Source organism: Gouania willdenowi, chromosome 8 (genome assembly GCF_900634775.1).
Source record: "Gouania willdenowi chromosome 8, fGouWil2.1, whole genome shotgun sequence".
In the NCBI taxonomy this organism is placed as follows: Eukaryota; Metazoa; Chordata; class Actinopteri; order Blenniiformes; family Gobiesocidae; genus Gouania; species Gouania willdenowi.
The window spans coordinates 10,768,480-10,793,646 of record NC_041051.1 but is presented as its reverse complement, the minus strand read 5'-3'; the positions used below and the strand labels follow the sequence as shown (position 1 = coordinate 10,793,646).

The 25,167-nt window shown below is 37.6% G+C and overlaps 1 protein-coding gene and 1 long non-coding RNA gene across 2 annotated transcripts; one reads left to right on the top strand and one right to left on the bottom strand.

Annotated features, from left to right (window-relative positions):
• Positions 1-418: 418 nt before the first annotated feature.
• recql5 (RecQ helicase-like 5) lies at positions 419-24,677 on the bottom strand. The gene is made up of 19 exons (XM_028455051.1): positions 24,534-24,677; positions 24,279-24,400; positions 21,388-21,894; positions 20,998-21,094; positions 20,230-20,341; positions 19,984-20,146; positions 19,814-19,896; positions 11,192-11,413; positions 11,016-11,112; positions 9,628-9,664; positions 9,480-9,538; positions 5,965-6,035; positions 5,786-5,879; positions 5,601-5,714; positions 3,827-4,446; positions 3,717-3,753; positions 2,523-2,744; positions 2,373-2,445; positions 419-1,201 (listed from the first exon to the last, which is right to left on the bottom strand). The coding sequence occupies exons 1-19, from the start codon at positions 24,625-24,627 to the stop codon at positions 1,065-1,067; spliced, it is 2,961 nt and encodes a 986-aa protein (XP_028310852.1). The 5' UTR covers positions 24,628-24,677; the 3' UTR covers positions 419-1,064.
• Positions 13,836-21,386, top strand: LOC114468263 (uncharacterized). The gene is made up of 3 exons (XR_003674625.1): positions 13,836-14,177; positions 18,208-18,326; positions 18,412-21,386. It is a non-coding gene; the product is annotated as an uncharacterized LOC114468263 (long non-coding RNA).
• Positions 24,678-25,167: the final 490 nt, after the last annotated feature.

Here is a 25,167-nt window from a genome sequence, read left to right as displayed (position 1 = left end):
TTAAAAAATGAATATAATCATGAAATCTTATCTGATTCTATACATATTTTACTGCTAGCTATGAACTGTCAATTCCTTTTATGAACATTTTAACACTGATTTGAATAGAACATTTTACTCATTTTATACTGAAAATTCATACCATTTTTATTGGCCTTTAATGAAATTAAGGCCATTAACTATCTCAACTAAAAGGAGTTCATATAAAAACTAACATTTGTGCTTTTACTTAGATTTAAAAAAATAAATAAAAGTGCAACATTGAAAACAAAAAAGTCACCTCTGCCTCTTTCAGTGTTAAAACAATGACAATAAATTGAAATGCGAATAGATTCTTATTAAGACATTTATTAGGCTATTAATAAACTCTGGTCTAAATCACTACAGCTTTATTTTTTAACCATAAATCATCCTCCTGTGCCGCGATGACAAGGCAAAAACCTAAAGATTCCGAGGTGACCCAAACGCACCACATGTAAAAGTGACGTCAACGCTTTCTTGACAACGTCCTCGGCAGCGACGTCTCCCCTCCTCATCCATCCATCCATCATCCATCATCCATCCATCAGTGCACAAACCAGTGAAACCAGCACAATAAGGCAGAGCTCCTACTGGTTCCCACTTTATTGTAAACATGTGGTAGATTTACGACAGACTGTGGACACAATCTGTAGGACAAACAAAAACACACACATACACAATGTAATGAAGACTTGGCTTAGTTTAAATCAGCATTAGATTATTTTAGCTTAATCCAGTTTCCCACTAAGAGTAACAGTTATTACACATTCAGATTAGATATTAAACCAAACCTACAGCAGTTTAGAGACAGACTGTGTCATTGTTTTGTTTTTTTACTTCTTTGATCTGACTTTATATCATAGCCAGTGTGTCATGTGTTACCACTTCCCAATGTATTGCTGAATTATTGACGTAGCAGCAGAAACATGTGAAAAAGCAGTGCAATAGCAGCATAATCCTCATTAGCTATCTTCCACCGGTGATGAGATCGTAGTTCAGGCACTGACGGAAAGTTTAAAAAAAAAAAAAAAACGTTCCCGTCCTCATCCTGTATTGTTCTGGCTGCTGATGCTGTTGCTGCAGTTCTCCAGTCTTTTCAAACTCTTCCAGTCCTCCTCACTCTCACAGCGCTGGATTCTACTGAAGAACTTCTTGATGAGAGCCTTGGCTTCAGCTTTAACTGGGATTACGGATTAGAAATGAAGAGTTTGTTTGTTCAGTTCATTTAAGACAGGGTTTCATACTCATTTTAGGTCAGGGGACAAATACAGAGACGTTTGATCTCAAGTAGGCCACAGATTGTATGCGAGAAAATGAGTAATTTCAACATTATTGTGCCATAGTTTGCACTTCTACGTATACATAAAATACTAAATATGTAAGAAACCAACCATATCCAAGCAATAAGTGACAGATATCAGTCTCAACAGGGTCTTCACTTTAAATTTCCTAGATTTTGACCAATTTCTATTTAATTAAGGGAAATATCATGTCATAGTCTGAGAAAAATTAAAGGATTTTGTAAGAATTTTGAGGTTTTTTTTCCCCACAGTGCAACATTAAAAATGACTGCAATCATGTGATATAAGCACTGGGAAAAACTGTGAGCCTCTGCAAATTATGTTGAGTTTCATTTACACATGTACTGTATTTATGTTTTCTCTGTCATTTTTACTTTCTCCTGAGGGCCGAATTAGATTCTTGGAAGGGCTGGATTTGGCCCTCGGGCCATGAGTTTGACACGTGATTTAAGACATTAAAACAAATATCTTTCCCCTCCACGTTAGCAAAAAAAAAAAAAGAAAAAGATGAATAAAAAGGAGGAGAAAGAAGTAAAACTTCTGCCCCTCTATAAAAAAATAATTATATTAAACAAAGGCAAACATGCAACACAGTTATTGTCACAACTCATTTTGAAACAATAGTTACAATTCTCTCATATTTCTTAAACATAATACAGTTCACATTAATTTTGAACATATAAAGTGATCTTAATAGATTGATGTCATCATTTAGATTGTCCCATAGTCTAACTATGAACTAAAATGCAGCATTCTTTTCTCCCTGTTCTCAATTTGAGTTTTCAAAATATCTCTATAATCTTATAATTACTTTATCGCTTAATAATATACTGTATATATATATTTTTTTTTTTTTTTTTTTGCAGATTTGCAGGTAAGATTTTTAAATTAGCTTTGTACATGTTTTTAAATGTTGTATTCTACCAAATTATGAAATGTTAATTTTTTGTTGTATGATTATTGGGTTTGTATGTTCCCTGTATCCACTTCCACTAATAATTCTCAGGTCCAAGGACTGATCCTTGGGGGACCCCGCAATGCTTTTCTCACCTTGGCCTTTCCCTTTATCTTCCCCTTCAGCAAGAAGATGTGACAAGTATCGAGCAAAAGACTTAAAAAGCTCCTATAAAGATAGAAACTCATCAGTAAAACACGCAAACGTGATTGGAATCCACACATGCTGCTTTTCTGTGGACGCACCTTATTGGCAAACTTTCCTTTGGAGTAGAAGGGGTCGAGGTATCGCACCACTATGTCTGCGGCTTCCTTCAGAGTAGTGCTTTTCGTCGGCTCAGCGACTGGCTGCAGCACTTTCTCCTCCACTGCTGAGCTGAAAGTGACTCTCTTACACATTGTTTTGTCAGAGCGTTTGCGCTTTGCAGGAGGAGACGAACCCCTTCTCTCTCCTACGTCCTCGCTCATCTGGACAAATACACACAATTAAATAACGCCTCTCACCGGGTCCTCTTTGAAACTAACAGGGTACATGTAGTAGAAATGTATACAACAATAGATGTGTTTATTGTATTACCAATAAACAACATTTTATTAAAAAAACACATTAAAAGGACTTTTTAGAACAATTTTATACCTTGGAGCATAAACTATGGAGAACCACCATTTTGGTCAGGATATGACAAACTTTCATTGATTGACATGGTACATTGTGGGAGGTAGAGGCTTAACAGGTCTGTTTACATTGTGGGAAGTGTAGTTTTTCTGTTGGCTCTCGGCGCAAAGCAACCGTGCAAAAAACCTCTACTTAAGTAATAAAGTGCAGCATCCAGGTTACGAAAGGATATCTGTTCATTAATGATGCTCCGCTACCTCTGAGGATCAGCACCTGACAGCGCCCTGATCAACAGGTAAGTTCTCCTGATAGACTTCATCATTTAGCCACAAGGAAATAAAAGGGAACAATCTGGTAGGGGTGCGGTTGGTGCCATGACAGCCTCCCATAGTATCCGCTGTAAGCAGAAACGTAGAAGTGCTCTGAACAAGTATGTTTACAAGCTGCATTTAGCTCACACATCCCTCTCAAAACAGCTCAGCTTGAAGCGGTTCGGGCTTACCACCAAATTTTGTTCAAAAAGAAATGTTTTAAGTGTGTATCTCATACCGATATTATGGAGCCAACGTCTGGCTAACCTAACTCTAACTTTGTGTTGTTATAGCAATCATTGGCTTTACACTCCGTCATGGCTCAGAAACTGTAGACCAATGGAACAGTGTTGCCTAGTTTATGCTCCAAGGTATAAAATTGTTCTAAAAAGTCATTTAAATGTGTTTTATATAAAAAGGTGCACATATTTTGTTTATTGGTAATAAATAAAACCGTTTTATGTCATATACAGTTCGACTACAGGTACCGTTTAAGATTAGAAACACTCCTACCTCCTGAGTAACAGTTGCCTCTGTGAGTAGTTTTATTCTGTTGTGGAGATAAAAACACAAGTCAGTTTTCTTAAATATCTGTTAGAAACTATGCACTGTGGAGGATTTACTCTGTCGCTGATGCGTCATTTTGTTGTGGCGAGACTTTGATGTTTAAAACCACATCTTTTTGAGGTTCCTCCTCATTGTCTAGAAAAATGACGTCACTTTTTTGGTCAACAAGGATCACATCTAGATCGTGTGATTCCACCAAGCTGATTGCTTCTGCTGCGCCTCGTCTCTTGGAGTAGTCCTGAGAAGTCCCACATGGTGAGGAAGGCACTGTAACATTGGCTTTTTCCTCCTCATCCTGCTTTATCTCCATGGTTTGTTTCTTTGTGAAGTACTGAAAAATACTGTGTGAACTCTTTGCCGCATCAGCCAGCTTCTGCTGTTTCTTGCTCATGGTTTTGCATCCTTTCGTCGGGCTGTTCGTTACGGCACTGATGGCATTTGCTCTGGCTTTGATGGATGAAGATACAGCCGATGATGTGGAGTCTGTCTTTGTCTCTTTGGTCCTTTCCTCATTGGCTGTGATGAAGGATTCCCCTGAGCCGTCATTGAAGAACCCACTACCCTCCAACGGGCTTTTAGGGTCGTCATTCGACAGCGACGGTTTCAGAAGTTCTTTGGCGGTTATGAAAGGGTTCGATGAGCCTCGCAGGCTGGCTCCGACTCTTCTACGCTTCATCTGGAAAAAATGTAAGGAAAGAAAAAAAATATTCTATAGAGTATTCTGATGTACCAGTCAAAAACTTGGAAAGGACAATTTCAGTTCAAGACTGGATCACTTTATGTTTGTGACCAAGTTTATTCACTAAATCTGACTGACTACGAACGATGAAGCTCCCCAAGGGTACGATCAAGGAACCCTTTTGATTATCTGATACACAGCGTGACCATTGATTCAAATTCTACACAAATTTCATGTTTAGTTTTATGCAGACGACTCACAACTGTATCTAATAATGTTTATTGACCGATAAAATGTTTTTTTCTTTTAATGAAAAGCCCAAAACCAGCACTTTTTTTATGTTTCTGAGACGTGTCACTCCTTATGCATCGGGTGGTTAATCAGCCCAATTTCCTGATTTGATTCTGATTATTGAAGTTTCCATTCGTTTACAAGCCGATATTATTATTCTTCAATTTAACATCAGTCAGCTGCTGAATTATTTGACTTCTCTTTTGAATAACACCTCAAAAGGTGGTTTGTGTAGTGTAATTGAAATATCCAAATTAGGAAGACTCGCCCAATTTTACATAAGTAGAAAATTAAAAAAATTATTCACACTTGTCAATAGTAAAACTCAGATTCAATGATAATCAATTGTTTTCACCTACTTAGACGTAGAAAAAATATACCACAACACACCAAAAAGGAAGCAATCGTGGCTTTATAGTGTCATCTAGTATCATGGAGGAATGTTTCATACTCTGTCAGTCTAGATGTATACTTAAACATTTTTTATTCAATAACAGTGGAACACTGACCAGGCCCAGCAGATGATCACACACTGCTTTAATGGGCTCACCAAGTTAACAGTTTTAACCAAAGATGGCGCTGTTGCTGCTTTTCTGAAGCAACAGCATCTATTTTTTATTGGCTTTGAAGCTGTACTTTAAAGGGCTGCAGCTCAAACTAATGAAAAAAAAAATAATAATAATAATTTGATGATCAATAACTTAAACAGCAGTTTTGGCCGTTAATAAATTACTCAAAGGCAATTCAGACATTCTGGGAGACCTAAAATAAAAATACGCAATAATAAAAATATAAACAAAAGTAATGGTAGAAAAGTAAAATGTGAAGTGTGTGGTGAGAGTGTAAGAGAGAAACGTTACTGAATAAATCTCAGATGCTGAGGTGAAGCCCTGCTGTTCATCGGAGAGAGAAGAAGAAACTGAAGCGTCTTCATTCACTGCTGGAGCTTGAGCTTCTTTCTTCATCTCCGACACCTTTGACGGTTACAGATTTAGATTCAGTAAACATCTGCAGTGTTCTTATAACGTCTAACGTCTGTGCTCACCTTCTTCAGGACTGCGGCTTTGTACAAGTTGGAGGATTTGTGACTTTTAAACACGCCATATTCAATATCTGCAGCCAGGCTCAGGGTGTCGGTGCTGGAAGACGAAGAAGATCCAGTGGTGCTACTGTTGGAGCTCAGGTATTTAAATGCACAACATTTCATGTAAGATTTCGACTTACTTTGAAGCATCTTCTGCCCTCTGCTGGTCACTTAGAGCCTCCTGTAGAAGGAAGAGGCAGTGCTCCCTTGCCTAAAAACAAAATAAATAAAAAGTTCAACAAGCCAAACATTATTTTTACGGGATTTCCGGTTATGGCGCGGTGCTGAGCGGACAGGTGTTCGGACCCCCTCCGTCAAACTCAAAGAATTTGGCAACGAATTAACTACAAATAACTCTGACCATTAAATATCTTATTGCTGTGACAACTCAAAGCTCCTGATGCTGTCGAAACAGTGTCAGAAATCTGAGAAATTAGACTCGGCGCAGCAAGCTAGCGTGGAAGCTACATGTGTTAGCATGGCTCCCAGCCCAGACAATGTGCTGTCCGCTATCCAGGCACTGAACAGTGACTTTGTGCTGAGATTTGACGGACTTTTCGAAGCAATCCAGTGGGTACAAGCTGAATTGAAGGCGGTGACGGTGCGTGTTACTGGAGCTGAAGACGTTATCAGTGCTAACCAGGACAACATTACATCTCTGCTAACCCAGAACGCAACCATGAAGACGGTTATTGAGGAGTTGGTAAACAAGGTGGACGACTTGGAAAACTACAGTCGCCGCTCAAACCTCCGTCTCGTGGGCCTTCCGGAAGGGAAAGAAGGGAGTGATTTGGGCACTTTTCTGGAGAAATGGCTGCCCGAGGTGCTTGGTGCTGCTACAGTAACTTTCCTCGTCAACTACTGACTGAAAGAGCACACAGGATTGGGAGGATCAACGAGGCAGGGGAGCGGCCGTCGGCGCGACCCGGAGTGGTAATAATGAAACTCCTGAACTACGCCGAAAAAATACGGATTATGCAGGCTGCGAGGATGATGGGGCGTATATTTATCGACAACCTAAGGATTATGCTCTTCGCAAACTTCGCTGCCGACCTACAAAAGCGAAGAAAGGCGTTTGACCGAGTGAAGAAGGAGCTGGCGTCTCTCTCAATTCAGGACCTCCGGTATGGGATTGTTCACCCGGCGATACTGCTCATTACATACGACAGAAGACGCCACACTTTTGATACGTTAGCGACAGCGGAGAGGTTTGTACAGAAACTACGGGACGACTATCACGATCCCATGGGCAACTAACTGAAGCAGCATATGAGAGTCGCTCCTTTTCATTAACACTTTATCAACGCTTTGTGTGAATAGATCTGTTATTATTGTTTGGTGGCTATGAGGTTATGACACTATTTTCTTAGCACAGTATTTATTGTGTTATATACACACAGCCAGTGATACTAAGTAGACTCCTCAACCCTCCTTTTTTCAAATATTAAAAAACATTTCTCCAATTTTATTTGGAACAGCAAACGTCCAAGACTTAGGCTTTCCATGTTGTATTTTCCTTATGATAGAGGTGGACCGCAATTACCAAATCTGATGTGGTACTTCTGGGCAGCTCAGATTAGAGCAGCTATGTTCTATTTTGTTAAGAACAAACCCCCATCGTGGGTTATTATGGAATCCCAGTCAATTACAATTCCTTTAAACCTTTACATGTACTCGGCAGATAGGAAAAAGCTGATCAAACAAACGAGGAACCCCTTCCTGAGGAACACGATATTGGTATGGTACGGTGTTCTTGCTCATGTAGGGGAGGAAAAACCGCTCATTTCATCTCATTTTACACCACTTTATGGTAACGAAAACTTTCGACCAGTAGGGGCAGATCCCGGATTTAAATTTTGGGCTGATGAGGGAGCAGCGAAAGTGTCTGACCTTTACAAGGATATCAAATTAATGTCATTTCAGGAGCTTCAAACAATTTAAAACATTCCTAAAAAGCATTTTTTCAAATATATTCAACTCAGGAGTTTTATAATGTCTAGGCAAAATAATAGCCAAGAGCTTCCATGTTTAACTACCCTAGAGAATATTGTTTTAAATAATCTTCAGTCCAAGGGACAGGTGTCTTTATTGTATAACCTGTTCGTAAACAAGTGCAAAGAATCCTCGGAAAATATTTTACGGGCTTGGAGAAGTGATTTACAGACCAATTTAACAGTTGAGGAGTGGTCAGCAGCTTGCTCCCTAGTTCAAACTCAAAATACACACTCCAAATTACTACAGTATAAATGGCTTACCAGACAGTACATCACTCCCGCCAAGCTGCATCGCTTTAACCCGAGTGTCCCTGACACATGTACTAAATGTAGTGTCCACAAGGGGTGTCTGTTTCATTGTATGTGGGAGTGTCCATTGGTTGTGTGCTTCTGGAAAAAGGTATTGGATCTGTGCAGTAAAATTATTAGTAAAAAAGTGCCTCTTAACCCTAAACTGTGCATTCTTAATATATATCCTGAAAACGTTTTGTTCTCAAAAAATGTCAAGTATTTACTTAATGTATGTTTCCTGGAGGCAAAACGATGCATCGCTCGCTCATGGAAGGAGCCGACAAATTGTGGGGTGTCTCAGTGGCTTAAAGGAATGACTCTCTTTCTGGCTCTTCAAAGGATAAGCTATTTTTCAAAAACATTAAATAGGATCTGGACAATTTTCTACAACTTTCTGGAGAGTAATGATGTACAAAATGAAGTTTGGACTGATGAACAGATTTGATTGCTAGCAGGGCTGCTGCTGTTACTGATGTTTATATATATATATATATATATTTTGTGTGTGTGTGTGGATTGTATTGTTGTGCATGGTTTTTGCTTTCCTATAAAAGATAATAAACATGTTTAAAAAAAAAAAAAAAAACATTATTTTTATGGTAGAATGTAAGATGTTTACACGTGGAACATTTTCACAGACTGTTCACATCTGTACCATTTGTTTTTTTTGCATTGAGTAACTGAGTTCCTGCCAGAGGTGTAAAGAGTACTGATGCTTGGTTGAAATTGTATTGACGTACAAGCACAAGTAAGTCATACATGAAATACTTAAGTACAAGTAAAGAGCAGCTCAATTAAATAGTACTCAAAGTAAAAGTTACTTTTTTTGGCAATAAATCTTGCCTTCCCTGCAAACAGTAAATATCACATGTATAAACTTAAAAAGAAAGAGACAAAATCTAATTTATTTTCCACAAAGACACCTGTATAAAATAAAAAGTTTGTCAAAATGTATAATTCTTGAAAAAAAATTTAAAAAAAATAACACCAAGGAATTGAATTTAAAAAAAATCTAATTCTCGGGCTTTAATTTATAGTTTCGTGTCTCTTTTGGCATTACATTGAATCTGGTTTTTTGGCTACGATGTGATGCATTTCATTGTTTTCTGGCTATTTAATTTTTTTGTAGTTTCACAATGTCCGTTGATCATTTTTAAAACAAAAATAATTCACTCAGTACGGGTTGGGTGAAGAAATGTAATGAATTACTTTAATTATTTTAAAACATACTTAAGAACAAGTAAAATGACTGATTTAGAAATAGTACAAGTACCCATAATAGCAACTGAATTATAGTAACGTAAGTACTTGTAATCACCTCTGGTTGCTGCAGATGTGTGAATAAGTCTAAAAATGAGTTAGTTTTATACCTTAATAGAAAGCCTGGGAATCTTGGGGTTGGTGGCGTCTCTGAGCGGACAGTCTCCATCTAACATTAGGAGGAACAGGTTAAATAACAGCACACATCAGCCTGAAACGCTGCTACATGATCACTTTCACTGTTCTCCTGAGGATTACCTGGAGCCTCCAACTCTTCCATCTGGATGTTGTTGCTCTGAGAACAAAGGAAAGTTAGTTTTTCTACAAGACCCAAAGAAATATTTTACATCACAGCAACGTTTAACTTACAAAAAAAAAAAAACATTTTCTTTTATTCCATTGTTTGTGTGTAAATCACAGATTTTTCTTATATTAATTTAAACTAAATATAAATAAGGTTGAACGTCACATAAGAATTAACATAAGATGTTATGTTTAAATTCATTACAAAACTCAACTTTAATGAGTGACTTTTGAGTTTTTCTGATGTGAAAGAACATCTGTGAACTGTGAGTGCTTTGTGTTGGTTTATATGGTTATAAAGATAGAGATTGGTGTTGTTATTGCTGTGCAGTGAAATATTTGGCCTCCATCCACATAGGCACACTGACGTAGTGTTTTTCACAGTTTCTTCCAACATGTGGGAGTCATTTAACAAAGCAGCCTTTCCAGGAGGGGCCTCTGCAGCCAACAGCTGGCACGCAGAACACAAAAAAACAAACCCAGAAATGGATGTTGTTGTTTTTTCTTCCCCTAAAGGTTTACAATAAAACGAGTAGATGCATTCATTAATGCTACTATTGTCCTCTATGATGGTGTTAGACTCATAAGGACCAGCAATGATTTTAGTCAAGTGTCTCTGCATGTTTTTGTACAAAATGCTCTAGCAAATCAATTATTTTGAATTAATTATATCGACTATTATTGTTATTTAATGCATGATTAGGCTTTGTTTTTGTTTTTGTTAGTAAATCCTAACAAGAGTTCACACAAATGATCCACAAATAAATATATATTCCAATTAAATTCATATATTCCAATTAAACTGTACAATTCATCACTGCAACCTGACAGCTTTTATTGTTGTATATATCTATATTATATTTGCATTATAATTACTTATTATTCTATTTTTTTTTACTGTAATGTGTGCACTTGTATTTAATCCTTATTTAATTAATAGTCTGTTACTTAATTATGTATGCTTTTCTTTCTATTTCTTTGTTTAGTGTTTATTATTTTTATTTGTATTATTTCTTGGGCCTCTGTAACGCAAGTACTTTCCCCCTGGGATAAATAAAGTATTTCTGATTCCAATTCTGAAATTAAATAAAATACCTGTTAATACGTTTGCAATAGTATCCTAAGCAGCAGTAGCTCTATAAATGACCATTTTTGGCCTCATTCTCCATTAAAAGGAATCATCGTTAAAAAACGTTTGTCCAACAGTGTAAATAGTGCTTACATCTATGGCTACAGTCGCCTTTTATGCTAAAAATTGTGATAATTGAGTGTAACAATCAGGCCCTTTGTTGTTTTTTAATACGCCAAACCTTTGATGCATGTCTGTGCCATTTTTGATTCACCTTTCTCATTTTCATCTGTTTCCTAAAAAGATCAGAAAAGTCCTTTTTCCTCTTTATCGCATCATCTTCACTGCTGCTTCCTTCTGCCTCGTCGTACCTACAGAGATGTGACATCAGACGGGTTAATAATCACACATTAAGTGTCACCATGTGTGAGAAAGCTGTGCATCTCCTGCCTCTCAAACCCATAGCCCTTCCTCCCTCCTTCATAGAGGCCAGCCTGGAAGCCGAAGGGTCCTTTGGGCCCCTCGCTCTGCGCCGCTGCTGTCCTGGTGCTGAGAGTAGCTGCTCTCTCCAGCTGGGCTCGCACTAGTTTAGGGTTGGTGCAGTAATCACAGGCCTTTGAGCAGTTTGGCGTCTTGTCCCCAAAAAACTTGGAGATGGTGGCGTGGCGACAGCTGAGGGGATGAGATATGTTATTATAAATGTGTTTATTTTTTAGATCAAGTGAGAAACAAAAGAAAAAATGCAGTGGTTCCCAACCTTTTATTGGGGACCAAGTTTTATACATAAAGGCTGAAATTATGCTGTCATTATTATGACATGATACCTGTCAATAGCATGAATAAGGTGTCATGAAGGCTGTCATTCATTACCTTAAACCTAACCCTTTGTAACCCTAACTCTACCGAACCCCACGAGTAGGAGTGTGACAATATCTCGATAGGGCGATATATCACGATATTTTTCCGCACAATCGATTATCAATATGCTCCTGCTAAGTATTGTTTTTTTTTTTTTTCAAAACCTTTTCTGCTTTTTCACTAAAATGTGCTGGTACGTTTTCACAGAAATGTTACTACTGTTTGTTGAAGGAACCAATATATTATTTACTGGAATATTTCAATATAATGGTGTCACTGGTAAGAAAGACCCTATTTATTGTTTACAGAAAGCACTATTGGAGATACTTAGTTGTTTACATTGGTATTTTGACACTTTTTTACAGAAATGTTGCACTAAAATAGTGTCACTGTTCATAGGACACTTTTTCAATTTATTGTCTTTTAGAGATATATAATAAAAATTGTATTTTTTCTTATGTCAGATTATCATAGATTGATTTCTGACCAATATATCGATAATCGCAGTATTGTCATATCGTGAGATAATCATTATTGTGAGCTTTGTATCGCGTATCGTATCGTGAGGTACCCAGAGGTTCCCACCCCTACCCACTAGATCCCTCCACCTAACCCAAAAAATGCCAACATAGCTCCATAACTTCATGACACCTTATTCATGCTAATGACAGATATTGACAGCTTAATGTTAGCCTTATGTATAAAACTTCAAGTATAGTGTTACCGACATTTTTTCTGAAAATTATTTTTTGACTATTTTACCATTATTAATGTTATTAACTAGATTTATGTTTGACAACGTGAAAGTATAGAATACACTTTTTCAAGACTGTTGTTTTAATTTGAAAAACAATGCTAAAACATTTCCAAAATGTGTTTCTATACAGTAATTATTTTTTTAATCAATTACTAGACATTTCACCCTACTTAAACTCCTGGTGACCCAACATGGGGTCCTGAACTGCTCCAAGATTTTCAGCTAATGGTGGTGTATGCTAAGTACACACGGACCTGTACTGGGTGGGTCACGGACAGCCGGTCAAAAACGTCTCATGTTGGACTTGTCTTTTATTTTGAAAGAAACCTTTGTTTGACAGGCATGCTGTGAAATGCATGTTGTACAGGAAAATATATAGATTTATGTTTTAAAAATGTGTGTTTTCAACAGCTATTTTACATTTGTTTGGATGAAGTCTAAAAAAAAAAAAAAAAAAGTGGGTCGCAATTTAATGACCGTGGCAAAATGTGGGTCCCAGGGTGGGACCAATTGACAACCCCTGCTTTAAACACATGCACGTATACTACGTCACTTCCTTCACTCGCAATCTTTACGACAGCGCTCCCGGGATGTAATATTTGAATGTAAACCGACCATACGACGTTTGTTAAATATTTTAATAGTACAAATGTAAATATGTGACTGTTTTTGTGGTGTTTTTAATTGTTAATTTAAAAATAAAAAAGACAAAAAGGAAATGCCACAGCAAGACGATATTTATACAAAAATGCACGAAAACACAACATTGATAATCAAGAACCAAAATAAATTGGAATTCACTCAAAACATAAATTTCTCATTCTTTTGAAAAAGCAGGGTTTCAAACGTTTAAATAGTACACGAACTGCCGTAAAACAGGCCGACCCGATGTAGGCGCGTTTCTCGCATGCGTTGAAGGGATCTGAAACAATCAGGACCGTGAAAGGATTGGACACTGACAACCACCACTAATACGTAGCTTAACCTAAAGTAGATGGCCCACTCCAGTATAGTAGGCAGCGATATGCACCTATTCATGTTGGTTGCAACATGCCATTAGCCACAAACAAAAACAAAAACATGGGGGTCCCGACCCCAAGGTTGAAAAACACTGCATTAATGTGAGAATCTAAGTAAAGTAAGTAGGACACATCTTTTCATCAGACCCAAACTGGTCCACCATTGATCTGTTCAATGTTGTATAACCATCACACACTGGCACAATCAATGGTTAGGGTATGAAATGGGTCACACACTCAGCTATTTGACTTCATTAGTCTGATGTACAAGTACAAGTATGCTGGATTATGAATGAAATGCATTCAGTGCTTCTTGTTTTCCCCCCATTTTAAGTTTTTTTCAGTCTCAAAGCTCTCATTCATTCCTGACAGGAAGACCACAGTTTCCTTCTCAGAGTTTCTGTGTTCAAATCCCAGCTTCAGATGAAATCGTCAGGTCTTTCTATAAAAAGGCCTCCCTTGGTGCAGGTTCTGTGTTACGTAAGCGACATTCTCACAGACGCGCATATATAGAGTCTGTGTGGGAAGCAGACGAGCCGACAACTCACTGACTGCTTCTCTGAAACTGGAAACGGGTGCCACCTCCTCTCTAATGAAACCCAGAGCAGCGGTCTGAGCAGAAAGAGGTGGGGATAGACGCAGACAAACACTCACTGGAGTCACTCACTGGCTGTCAACAACACCAAAAGCAATGGAAACAGACAGAGAAAAGTAAGGCACACAGCAAGGAAACCTCTGCAGGTTCACAACACTTTGAGGAACGGTGACAAGGAAAAGTTTGGACGGGGGAGCAGTGAACAAGGTTCGTTTCCCTTGCTTTTCCTAAACTACTCGTGCAGCCTGTCATCTCTCGTTATGGATTTATCTTTAATCTCACTTGGATTGCACTAAAACCCAGAGGAATGACGACGACATGCAGAGATCATCACCACCTTCACCTCACTGACAGGTTTTAAGTTGACATTGATACTTAGTGACAGAAGGTCTCAGAGGAAAGAGTCCGAGTGTGTAAACCTTTAAAAAAACCACTCTGTAAGGAAGAATGTGAGGAATGTGTGTATAGATTTGAACCTGTCAGCAACAAAGGCAGCTGTGAATTAGGAACAATGGAAAACTAAATAAAAAAACAGGAAATACGTGGAGATGTGTGAATCATGCAGTTGCAATGTTTTGTTTTGAATCAAGAATTTGTCTCAAGTTTATATATCAAGTTTTCTGTTTTAGCAATATAGAAAATGACAATATTGCCTATATTGAGATGTGTATGTATTTTTTTACTTGTTTTTATTTATACAATCACACATTACAAATAACTTCACACAAGTATTTAATATTATTCACATAGTACAATCAAACGGTGTCCTTCTAGGGCTGGGCGATTTTGCCTAAAAAAAAAATCATTTTTTAAAAGAAAAAAATGAGTTTCAATTAGATTTTTTTTCACTGCACCTAAAAATGACTGTAGACATCAGATATATTGTCAAAAGTGCAACTTTATTGCTGTGATTGTCCACAAGAGTTAAAATGCATAGAACAATCCCAAAATCAAAAGTAAATGAGGCTCTGTCATTCAAATATTTCAAGCTTTAACCCAGGTTTAAGCAAAAGTGCAACAGCGCCTTCACAGTAGCTTAAATTTTCTGATTAAGAAATCAGATAACTACATATTTTATAACATAACATTAAAAAAAATAGTGAACTCTTCCCTTAGCATCTCAGCATAGTGTGAAGAAAAAATTGAACATGCCTGTGGCGCACATATAGCCTACTCAAAGGGTAAACTAAACAAAGAGGGGACTGGCTCACATCGGAACGCAAAAAAGTCTGAAAAAACTAGTGGGAATTTTTTTTAAATTGAAATATATATATATATATATATATATATATATATATATATATATATATATATATTATTATTTTTTTTTAAACTCGAATTTGCAAAGTAAAAATCGTTTTTATCTACAAATTTAATTAGTCAATTAAATCGATTTTTTGCCCAGCCCTATGTCCTTCTTTACAATTTTTCCATATTTCTGAGATATATATTTCACAGCTTATTTTGTATTAAAATAGTCGTTTTAGGAGTCGCTGCTTTCGTTACTTCTCAGAACTGAATGAAAAGCACAGACCTTCCCCTAAACAAACCACAACAAAACTCACTCACACGTGCTGTCCCTTAAAATAGAAAAAGCCCAAAGAGGCAGACATATTGTGCAGCTGTTTGTTAATAAATGTGCCTGTGTGGCATTTCACATCAGCAAATTTAACCCAAAATTGTCTTTCTCGTCACACTTTATTGAGTTAAGAAAAAGATGAATCAAAATTCATGTCGTATATCGCCATTTTGAGAAAAACTATCGAGATATGAGTTTTGGTCCACATCACCCAGTCCTATCTACCTGTCTGTGTGTCGACGTGTCCTTGGGCAAGACACTGAACCCTAAGTTGCTCCCATTGGTCGACTAGTGCCTTGCTTGGCAGCTCCGTCCCATTGGTGTGGGATTGTGAGTGTGAATGAGCTGATATTGTGAAGCACTTTTCAAAGGTTACCAATTTTTCTTTCAAAATCGTTTTTTTTTTTTTAACCTAAATGGACAGATTTCTTTTTTATATGGAATAAAAAGCATCCAAGAATGGGCCAGCAAATACTACAGCTACCTCGCATTTTGGGTGGTATGGCACTCCCTAATTTTATGTACTATTACTGGGCAGCTAACATTGGAGCGGTGTTGCACTGGTTAAGAAGCGATGTTGCAGTACCTAGCTGGGTAATTTTGGAGAGAAGCTCGATCATATCTACAGTAGCTCTTCTGCCTCACTGCTTTGTTCTGAATTACCTTTCAAACTGTCCATGTCATCATACTCTTCCAATCCAGTTGTAGTTCACACAGTTAAAATTTGGAATCAGTGTAGGCGGTCTTTGAAGTCGACCAAGTTATTGTTCACAGCACCCATTTCAAAGAACCATATGTTTACTCCGTCGGTGACTGATGAGGCCTTTAACATCTGGGATGGGAACGGAATACACTCTTTGTACAATTTATATATAGACAGTACTTTCAGTTCCTTTGAACAGTTGGTGGAAAAATTGAATATTCCTAAGTCACATTTATTTAGATATTTACATCTGAGAAACTTTGTGAGGTCTAACTCTGAGTGTTTCCCTGTATGTCCCTCTTGGTCACTGGTGGATGAAATCCTGGCCTGTCGGTCGAACACTACAAAGGTTTTAAGTAGGATTTATTCTTTGCTCACTTCATACCATGAGACCAGCCTGGATGTACTCAAGCAGAAATGGGAAACCGATCTGAATGAAACCATAACGGACTCAGTTTGGCAAAAGGTCATACAGAACATTCATTCCTCTTCGATCTCACTTAGACATGCTGTGGTTATGTTTAAATTGGTACACCGCCTGCACTGGTCCAAGGACAAGCTGTCTAAGTTCAATCTGGACCTGGATCCTTCATGTGACCGCTGCAAACAAATTCCTGCTATGCATCTGCACACATTTTGGAAGTGTCCGAAACTTTCTGGATATTGGCAATCTATCTTTGAGGCTTTTTCCAGCATCTGTGGGAAAGCGGTACATCCCTGTCCCTTGACTGCTTTATTCGGGGTGATTCCTGTTGACGCTGCTTTAAGTGGGCATCAAATCGGTATGATTACTTTTTGCTCATTGTTGGCTCGAAGGCTAAGATTGTATAAATGGAAAGATCCACGTCCTCCAACATATGATCATTGGGTGAAAGAAGTAATGGGCCATATGCATTTGGAAAAAATCAAATATACACTGAAAGGATCTATTAATACATTTTATAACCAGTGGCTGCCATTTTTGTCTCATTTTGAAAATGTGTCTGCTGATAAACTTTCTTAATTCACATAAGCTTTGTACTTTGCATATAAATCAGTGCAACAAAGATATGTAACTTTATTTTCTGATCCGGTATAGCAGGGGCTGGAGGGGGGGGGGGGTCTTTGTTTTGTTTTGTTTGTGTTTTTTTTGTTTAACATTGTGAAAAAAAAAAAAAAAAAAAAAGACTGATCAAAAAAAAAAAAATGCAGATGCATACCTACATACCAAACAGACACAAATGACAATTAATACAATTGATATGATAACTGATAATATTAATTAATACTTGATAATGTTGCATATTGTGAGTAATACATTTCTGATTTTACTTAAAATATAAAACAACAAATTTGTCCAACCTGCTTTTTTATAACAACTAAAAAGATGATTGATTTGAGATTGATTTAATGCAAGTACAATCTTACAAACAAAAAAAACTAACAGGTAAGAAATAATATCTGATCGGGCCAAAAAACATATTGTCTTACTTTAAGATATTTCACTTTTTGCTACGATTTATTTTCTTGTAATAGGGAGTTATTAATCCACAAATCCTAATGGCAATACTCCAAATACTGTAGGCTGACTGAGTTCAGTGTGAAAAATTCTTTGGGAGCGTCTAAAAGCGACACACCCAGTTGTGCAGTTCAGTGCTGACTCAATAGATTACCCGAGGCTGGTGCACACAGCGTACACATGCACTGTACAGTGTACATAAGGATTCAAAAGACCACAGGAGCTCCTTGTTTCTGGTTTTGTCCTTTAATCTGGGTTAACCTGTAGGTTTTCATCCTTACACTTGTCAACAGATTCACTCTGACACGCCAATGTGTCACTGTCACACCCAGGACTTTAAACACTAACCACTTTCCTCTTCACCAGAATACTCTACTTTCTCTGGTCATCAGATTCTGCTTAGAATGGAATAAAATGTGGCCTTTTTTTGATAACTTCCACCTGGTTTCTGCCTCAGGATGGATACCAAAGAGGAGATGCAGAAGATGCTGAACATGATATGGGTTAAGCTTCAGGGTCTGCCCAATGCTGACCCCGTTGAGCTGGGAGCATTCTTAATCCTCCTCACCTTTATCTGTGAGTTCCTGCTCGTGCTTGCACATCATTTTTCTGCTGCTTAAATAACTTGACATTCACAACTGTGTGTTTCTCCCTCGTGCAGTGGTGGCCCTGCTCATGTTTCTGCTGACGTGTGTGTGCGGCTGTTGCTGCTGCCGTGACAAGGGCAAATCAAAAGAGAGCACCATCTGAGCCCCTCCGCTCCGTACGGATAGAAGACATCAGAGCCTAATGCAGGACAACCACTCACTTATGTGGGTACCAAACAGGTTGTGTGCAAAGTTCTGCTCAAGGCCCAACCCACTTGTTGCTGCCCGAACACACCTGCATGCATTCAAGCCTTCAAGTAATGCTTTTAAAACAGCAGCATGAAAACAGAGCCAAGGGAAACCACGGCATTTCTGGGAGATCAAAGGAATAAAAGAGGGGAAAAGTTTGTTTTTTATCCATCACAATCGTGGTCACTAGGAACCAATCAAACTTAAAGAAAAAGATCAGCAACGTTATATCTGTGTAATGCAAAATCCTGGTGGTTTTATTGTGTGCAACTGCGCCCTCTGCTGTACAAAAACTATACTGGACTTCCTTATTAATGGAGCATTGGGCAGGATTTGTAAAAAAAAAAAAAAACTACATTTATTTAAAGTCTTTTAATGTTAATAGGTGATGAAGCATTCAAAAGCAAAAAGAATGAGCCCACACGCATATCTCCCTGTTGCCTTCAACAGACTGTGTGATACATTTTGTTCTGCAATTCAGGGCCAGAATTTCCCGCATAGTTCTACAGACATAACGCCATGGCTTAGAGCGGCCTCCACTCTGCTGGAAATAAAGAAGTAGATGAAGAAGACAAGCGCAGTGGACCAAACTATTGTTTGGTTCCATGGTGGCATGACCAGAGTTCTGACAGAGTGAGGATCAGAATGCATTTGTTGGTCTGAGTCTGACCAGAAACTGACAGTGAAAACCCAGTGGATCCATTTACATAATCCATGTATCAAAACTAAGGATAATCCATGTTCTTGCGCAGAAAAAGGACTGTATTCTATCAGCGGTGTATGCTTCATAGCTGTCCTCCTCTGCTCCATAGTACTGCAGCGCTGAAGCTGCACTCACTGCTGCAGCAAGGACACTATGTGACCCAACTCGACCATCAGTTCTGAATATCTGTCCGAACCCGACCCATCCCGTCGGGCTTTGGTCGGGCATCCATCCTCTACTTGCAGTAAACAGTCACATTAACGGCGAGTAAACAAATAACCGTGTCACAGTATTAGCTGCACTGCTATGGCGATGGCTAATGGCCGTCATGTCACTATGTATTCCTTAATCCTGCCCTATGCTCCTTTAACTAAATAATCTATGTTTTCTATACATTGGTGAATGTAAATATAATGAGCGATAAGGAAGTACTGGTATATGAAGCTTTATTGTAGATGATTACTAAGCTATGTTCCTAATGAAGGTTCCTTTCACGTGATGACTGCTCTGCATACTTCACTTACCTTTCTTGCTCACAGAACGACACCATGGCTTCGAAGTCTTTGACAGCGGTTTTGTCGGACTCCTTTGCAGAGCCACGTTTTTCCTGTGAAGACATTTTACAACAATGATCCCATCACCTTTGGAAATGTGGCTCCTCTTTGCATTCTTCTAATGGGGTCGACATCCTGACCTGTTTCCTCTTGACCTCCTGGCGAATGAGGAAGTAGATTTGTTCCTTGTCCTTTAGGGAGTAGTAGATTCGACAGCAGGAGGGCAGGCCGTCCCTCCCCGCTCGTCCAGATTCTTGGTAGTAGCTGGCCAAAGATTTAGCTAGGTTCCAGTGGGCGACAAATCTGCAGGAAAATTACATTTACACCCCGTTACATAAGAGATATCTCTAACAAATGCTCTCAAGTTACTTGATGTATTGCTTTACCTGACATTGGCTTTATCCACACCCATCCCAAAGCTGATGGTAGCAACAATTACCAGAACCTTTCCCTGCATCCACTCACTTTGGGCCTCCGTGCGATCTCCTGCCTTTAGACCTGCACAAGTCAAAAAGCAGCTGAACACGAATACAGGGATTCGAACTCTTATCCTAAATGCTGCATCTATCTCAAGTGAACAATTAGAAAGAACGTCGTTAGGGATGCACCAAAATTCCAGCCAGCGAAAAAAAAAAAAATTCCCAAAAGCCTAAAGGGCATTTTTTGTTTTCGCCCGGAACAGAATGAAATGATGACGCAAACAAACACGTGTTAGGACTGTACAATATTATTTAATATATAAGTAGGGACAAGTTAAACATTTTATTTTACATTGTGCATTGTTGGAATGTTAGTGCTAATTAAATATTTTCATATTTTTAAAAGATTTATTCTTTGAAGCATTAATATTATTTGATACAATTGCAATATTTTCATTTCAGTGAGAGTAATACACATTTATACCCATAAATGCAATGGGACTAATAATTTGCATAATCATTTGTTTTGGTGTTTCAGTTTTCAGCCTTGGTTTTCTCATTTTCGGCCAAAAATATTCATATCGGTGCATCCCTATTTGTCATTATCCGAGTTTTATTGATTCTCAAATTGTGGACCATTAGCCTTTCATAGCCAAACGCCAATCAAATGAATCTGTCTCCATCGATTCCACCAGATACACACAAAAAGCTTTATAAAAACCAAATCGAACCTACCTGCATGATAAGGTTTGGCTGAAACTCCAAGTTTCGTGAGCTGATGGGCCACAGTTTCACAGCCTTCCCTCGTCCGACAATACACAATGCCACAGCCCTGGTAGAAACAGCAGGTAAAGAGAAATTACGTCACTTTTAGGGTTCTAAAAGTAAAATAAAGTCAATGAGAGAGCTGACTGCCTTTACATTGAGCACTTTACTGAGTCACGTGATTTATTGCCTATTAAGTGCGCTTTTTGTTCGATTATTTTCTGTGTTTCAAGGACCAGAGATTGAAGCTTACTGGTGCACCTGATTTACATTTTGTAAATGTGTATGTAAACATGCTGTTCTTTAATAAAGTGGAACATATATACAGGAATTTGTTTTTAATAAATGGAGTCGACAAACCTGTTCATCTGCAATGGCTTTCTTAATAAAGGCAAGGAGGTGGACGTATGCATTTGGTAAAAGATCTCTGTAAATCACGTCGTAGTGCAGGTTACTGCGGAAAACCGGCGACATAAACGACAAAGGCATGTGCATCCTCAACGACTTAACAATGTCCTCTTGTACATTTTTTGGTGCCGTGGCCGTCAGGGCCAAACAGGGAACGCCCTGCAAACGGGCCCGCAGCTCTCCCAGTTTCAGATAATCGGGTCGGAAATCATGGCCCCACTGGGAGACGCAGTGAGCCTCGTCCACGGCCAAGTAGGACAGAAGCCCCCGGGAGCACAGGTCAGTCAGGCAGGGCTGGAATGAGGATGAGGCCACCATCTCTGGGGTGATGTAGAGGAGCTTCAGCCGTGGGCTGCTGCTGCCGAGGTCAGCCAGAATCAGACGGCGCTCAGCTGCCGGGAGCTTTGAGTTGATGGAGCAGGCGGCGATGTTACGATCCCGCAGGTGATCCACTTGATCCTGATGAGAAACAAGAGCGGACATGAAACTGGATTCAAGGTCTGATGGAACTGAAAGCTTCAAAGCAGAACAAATAATTCTAAGATTTGTTTTGAGCAGACATGCGGTCCTCAGTTTAATTTTGTGAGGCACAAAATACACAAAAAAACAGCAAGAATACATTAAATTATATGAACAAATACACTAAAACATAAGAAAAATACAGAAAATATTCAAGAAACACACAAAACTACTACAAAAATGAACAAAATGGAAAACATAAATACGCAAAAAAAATCCAAATAACACAAAATGACAACAAAAATACACAAAAACAGAAGAAAAAGACAAAAAATTACTCGGTAAAACCCACAGTACTACAAACAAACAAAACGACAACAGCAATACAAAAAAACATTTAAAATATATATATTATTTGATTCCTATTCAGAACACTTTGAATTCTTTAACAATTTTCAAAAGTTTTGGAAAAGTTTTTCACAAAACAATTGAATTTTTTTTTTTTTTTAGAAAAGAACACCTTGCTTAGGCAGCAGCAGCATGGTTTTAGGGAAAATAGAACAACTACGTATGCAGTAATGCATATGTTAGAGGAAGTCAGCACTGCTATGGAAAATGATGAATTTGCAATAACCATCTACAGTGACTTGAAAAATGCCTTTGAAACTATTGACCACAGACAGTTAATAGATAAGCTAGATAAGTAAGGCATCAGAGGGCCTGCTCTGATGTCTATCTAGAAAATAGACAACAATGTGTTCAATTAAAAAATACAATATCTGGGTTTAAAAATATAGTTTGTGGAATACCACAGGGCTCTGTGATTGGACCTAAATTATTTACAAATTTTATTAATGATCTTTGTGATGTATCAAACCTTTTCAAATTGTTTATGTTTGTGGATGACACAACTATAATTTGTTTTCGAAAGAAATAATGAAATTTTGGCAAAAAATAGAAAAAGAAATTGCAGTGCTTAAAAGCTGGTTTGATGTTAACAAATTATCACTTAACATTGCAAAAAAAAATTATGATTTTTGGAACCAAAAATGAGGTATTTGAAGAAAAAAAAAACTTGAAATAAATGGAGATGAAATTGAGCATATCTTTGATCTTGGAGGAAACACGTAAATTATATAAAGACAAAAATCTCAAAAACACTTGGTGTCTTGTAAAAAACAAAAGATTTACTTAATCACAATTCCTTGCTTACAATCTATTACACTTTGATACGACCATATACAGTATGACGTACTGTTTAGAACCACTTTTAAAACCATAATCAATTATATTGTTTTATTGCAAAAAAAAAAGGCAGTACGATTGATAAACAAAGCAGGATATTATCACAACACACGGCCTTTATTTGTTAAATCAAAACTTGTGAAATTTAAAGACATTGTTTATTATAAAATAACAGATAATGTTCAAAGCAAAAATAAATACTCTTCCAGAAAGCGTTCAAAAATACTCCTAACTACAGACTAGTAAAAACAGCCTAAGAGATCCATTTGTTTATTTTACCAAAAGCAAGATTAGTAGTTAAACAAAGATGTCTGATTGTTCTTGGGATTAATTTGTGAAATTCTGTTGATAAAAACATAAAAATGAGTGACACATTATTTAATTTCAAAAAGAAAATATCGCAATATATTTTAGAGAGTTATGTGAAGCAGTAGATTTATGTTTGTGTTTTTTTTTTGGCATTTGTAAAATTGGGTTTCATGAGCTGGAAGCCCAAATTATGTAAAAATAAACAAATAAATGCTTGAAATTGTTTAAATTGTGGGCCCTGAATCTATAATCTATGAAAGTTTAACTTATTGAATGGACTTATGGAAATTAAACAACTTTTCCATAATATTCAAATTTTTTGGAAAGGGTCTGCATGTATTTATAAATTTTGCATTATTTGAAAACAGGCAACTCAAATGTAATTGTTAAATGCTTGCATTTCTTTTGTATGAAAGTTACCTGAATTCTATTTATGTTGGGCAAATCAGCATTTTGCTTCTGCCTGTTTCAGTCTTGTTATACATGTTTGTTTGGTTTTTTTTTTTTTTAAATATTATTGTGATTTAGGTTTGAATATTTTTGTTAGACTGAAACAAACAAATAAACTGAAACTGGAGATAAATAAAATAAAATAAGAATGACACTATTTTGTTAATGTTAGCTCCAAATTTCCTTTTTTTTTTTACACTTTCTGTTGGTGGTGTCCCTATTTCAATCAAAATATGTACTTTGGCTCAAAAAAGGTTGAAAAACACTGCTCTATCCGTATGTACAGGATCATTCTGACAGACACACCTTTCCTCTGAGCACCTTCTTTATATGAACTTTCTCTAAACATGTTACTGTGGAGCTGAAGGTTTAATACTGACCTGGATGAGGGCGATTAAGGGGGATATAACCAGAGTGATGCCCCCTGCCATGACTGCAGGTAGCTGGTAGCACAGAGACTTTCCAGCCCCGGTGGGCATACACACGAACACGTCCCTGTTACCTACAGGACAGACACGTTACACACAGCATCACACAAACTGGACTAAAGCGTTAGTTTAGACACTTTAAACGTCTCCATAACTTCTCAATAAAAAGAGATACACCGCTAACAAACAGCTTGTTCACACACTTACCTTTGATAACTGCATTAACAACATCTTCCTGTAGTTTGGACCTGAATGTGTCGAAGCCAAAGTGAGTTTTTAAGGCTTGTTTTAAACTTGTCATCGTCTTTCAATGGAGAACTCATTAAATCCGATTTGCAACGGCGCCGCTTGATGACGTCATCACTAATGGTAAACAGAAGCTTTTACTATCGCCTTTTTTAAATTTCTTTATTTATTTTTCTTACAAATACAAAACATTTACTATTTCTCATTTTTATATTTTACTATACATTTGAAGGGAATTTGTTCACATGAACAACGTTTATTTGATAAATCGATATCCTTTTGTCGCATTGATTAGTCTTGATGGGCAACACCTGTCAATCACTGCTTCTAGATGAGTGGATCAATTATAAGAGATTGTGAAATAAATGCCGCTGATGATCTCTTTAGTACTGCAGTGAATGGGATAACTTGGGCAGCAGGGGAGCCTTTTGAAATTAAATTTCATATATTTAGTTGTTGGGCATGAAAATGGTAATAATCCAATTCAATTCAATTAAACTTTATTTGTAAAGCGCAAATGACAACAAAGTCATCTCAGTGCGCATAACAAGTATTTAGCGACAGTGGGAAGAAATAACTCCATCTAATTTTTTTT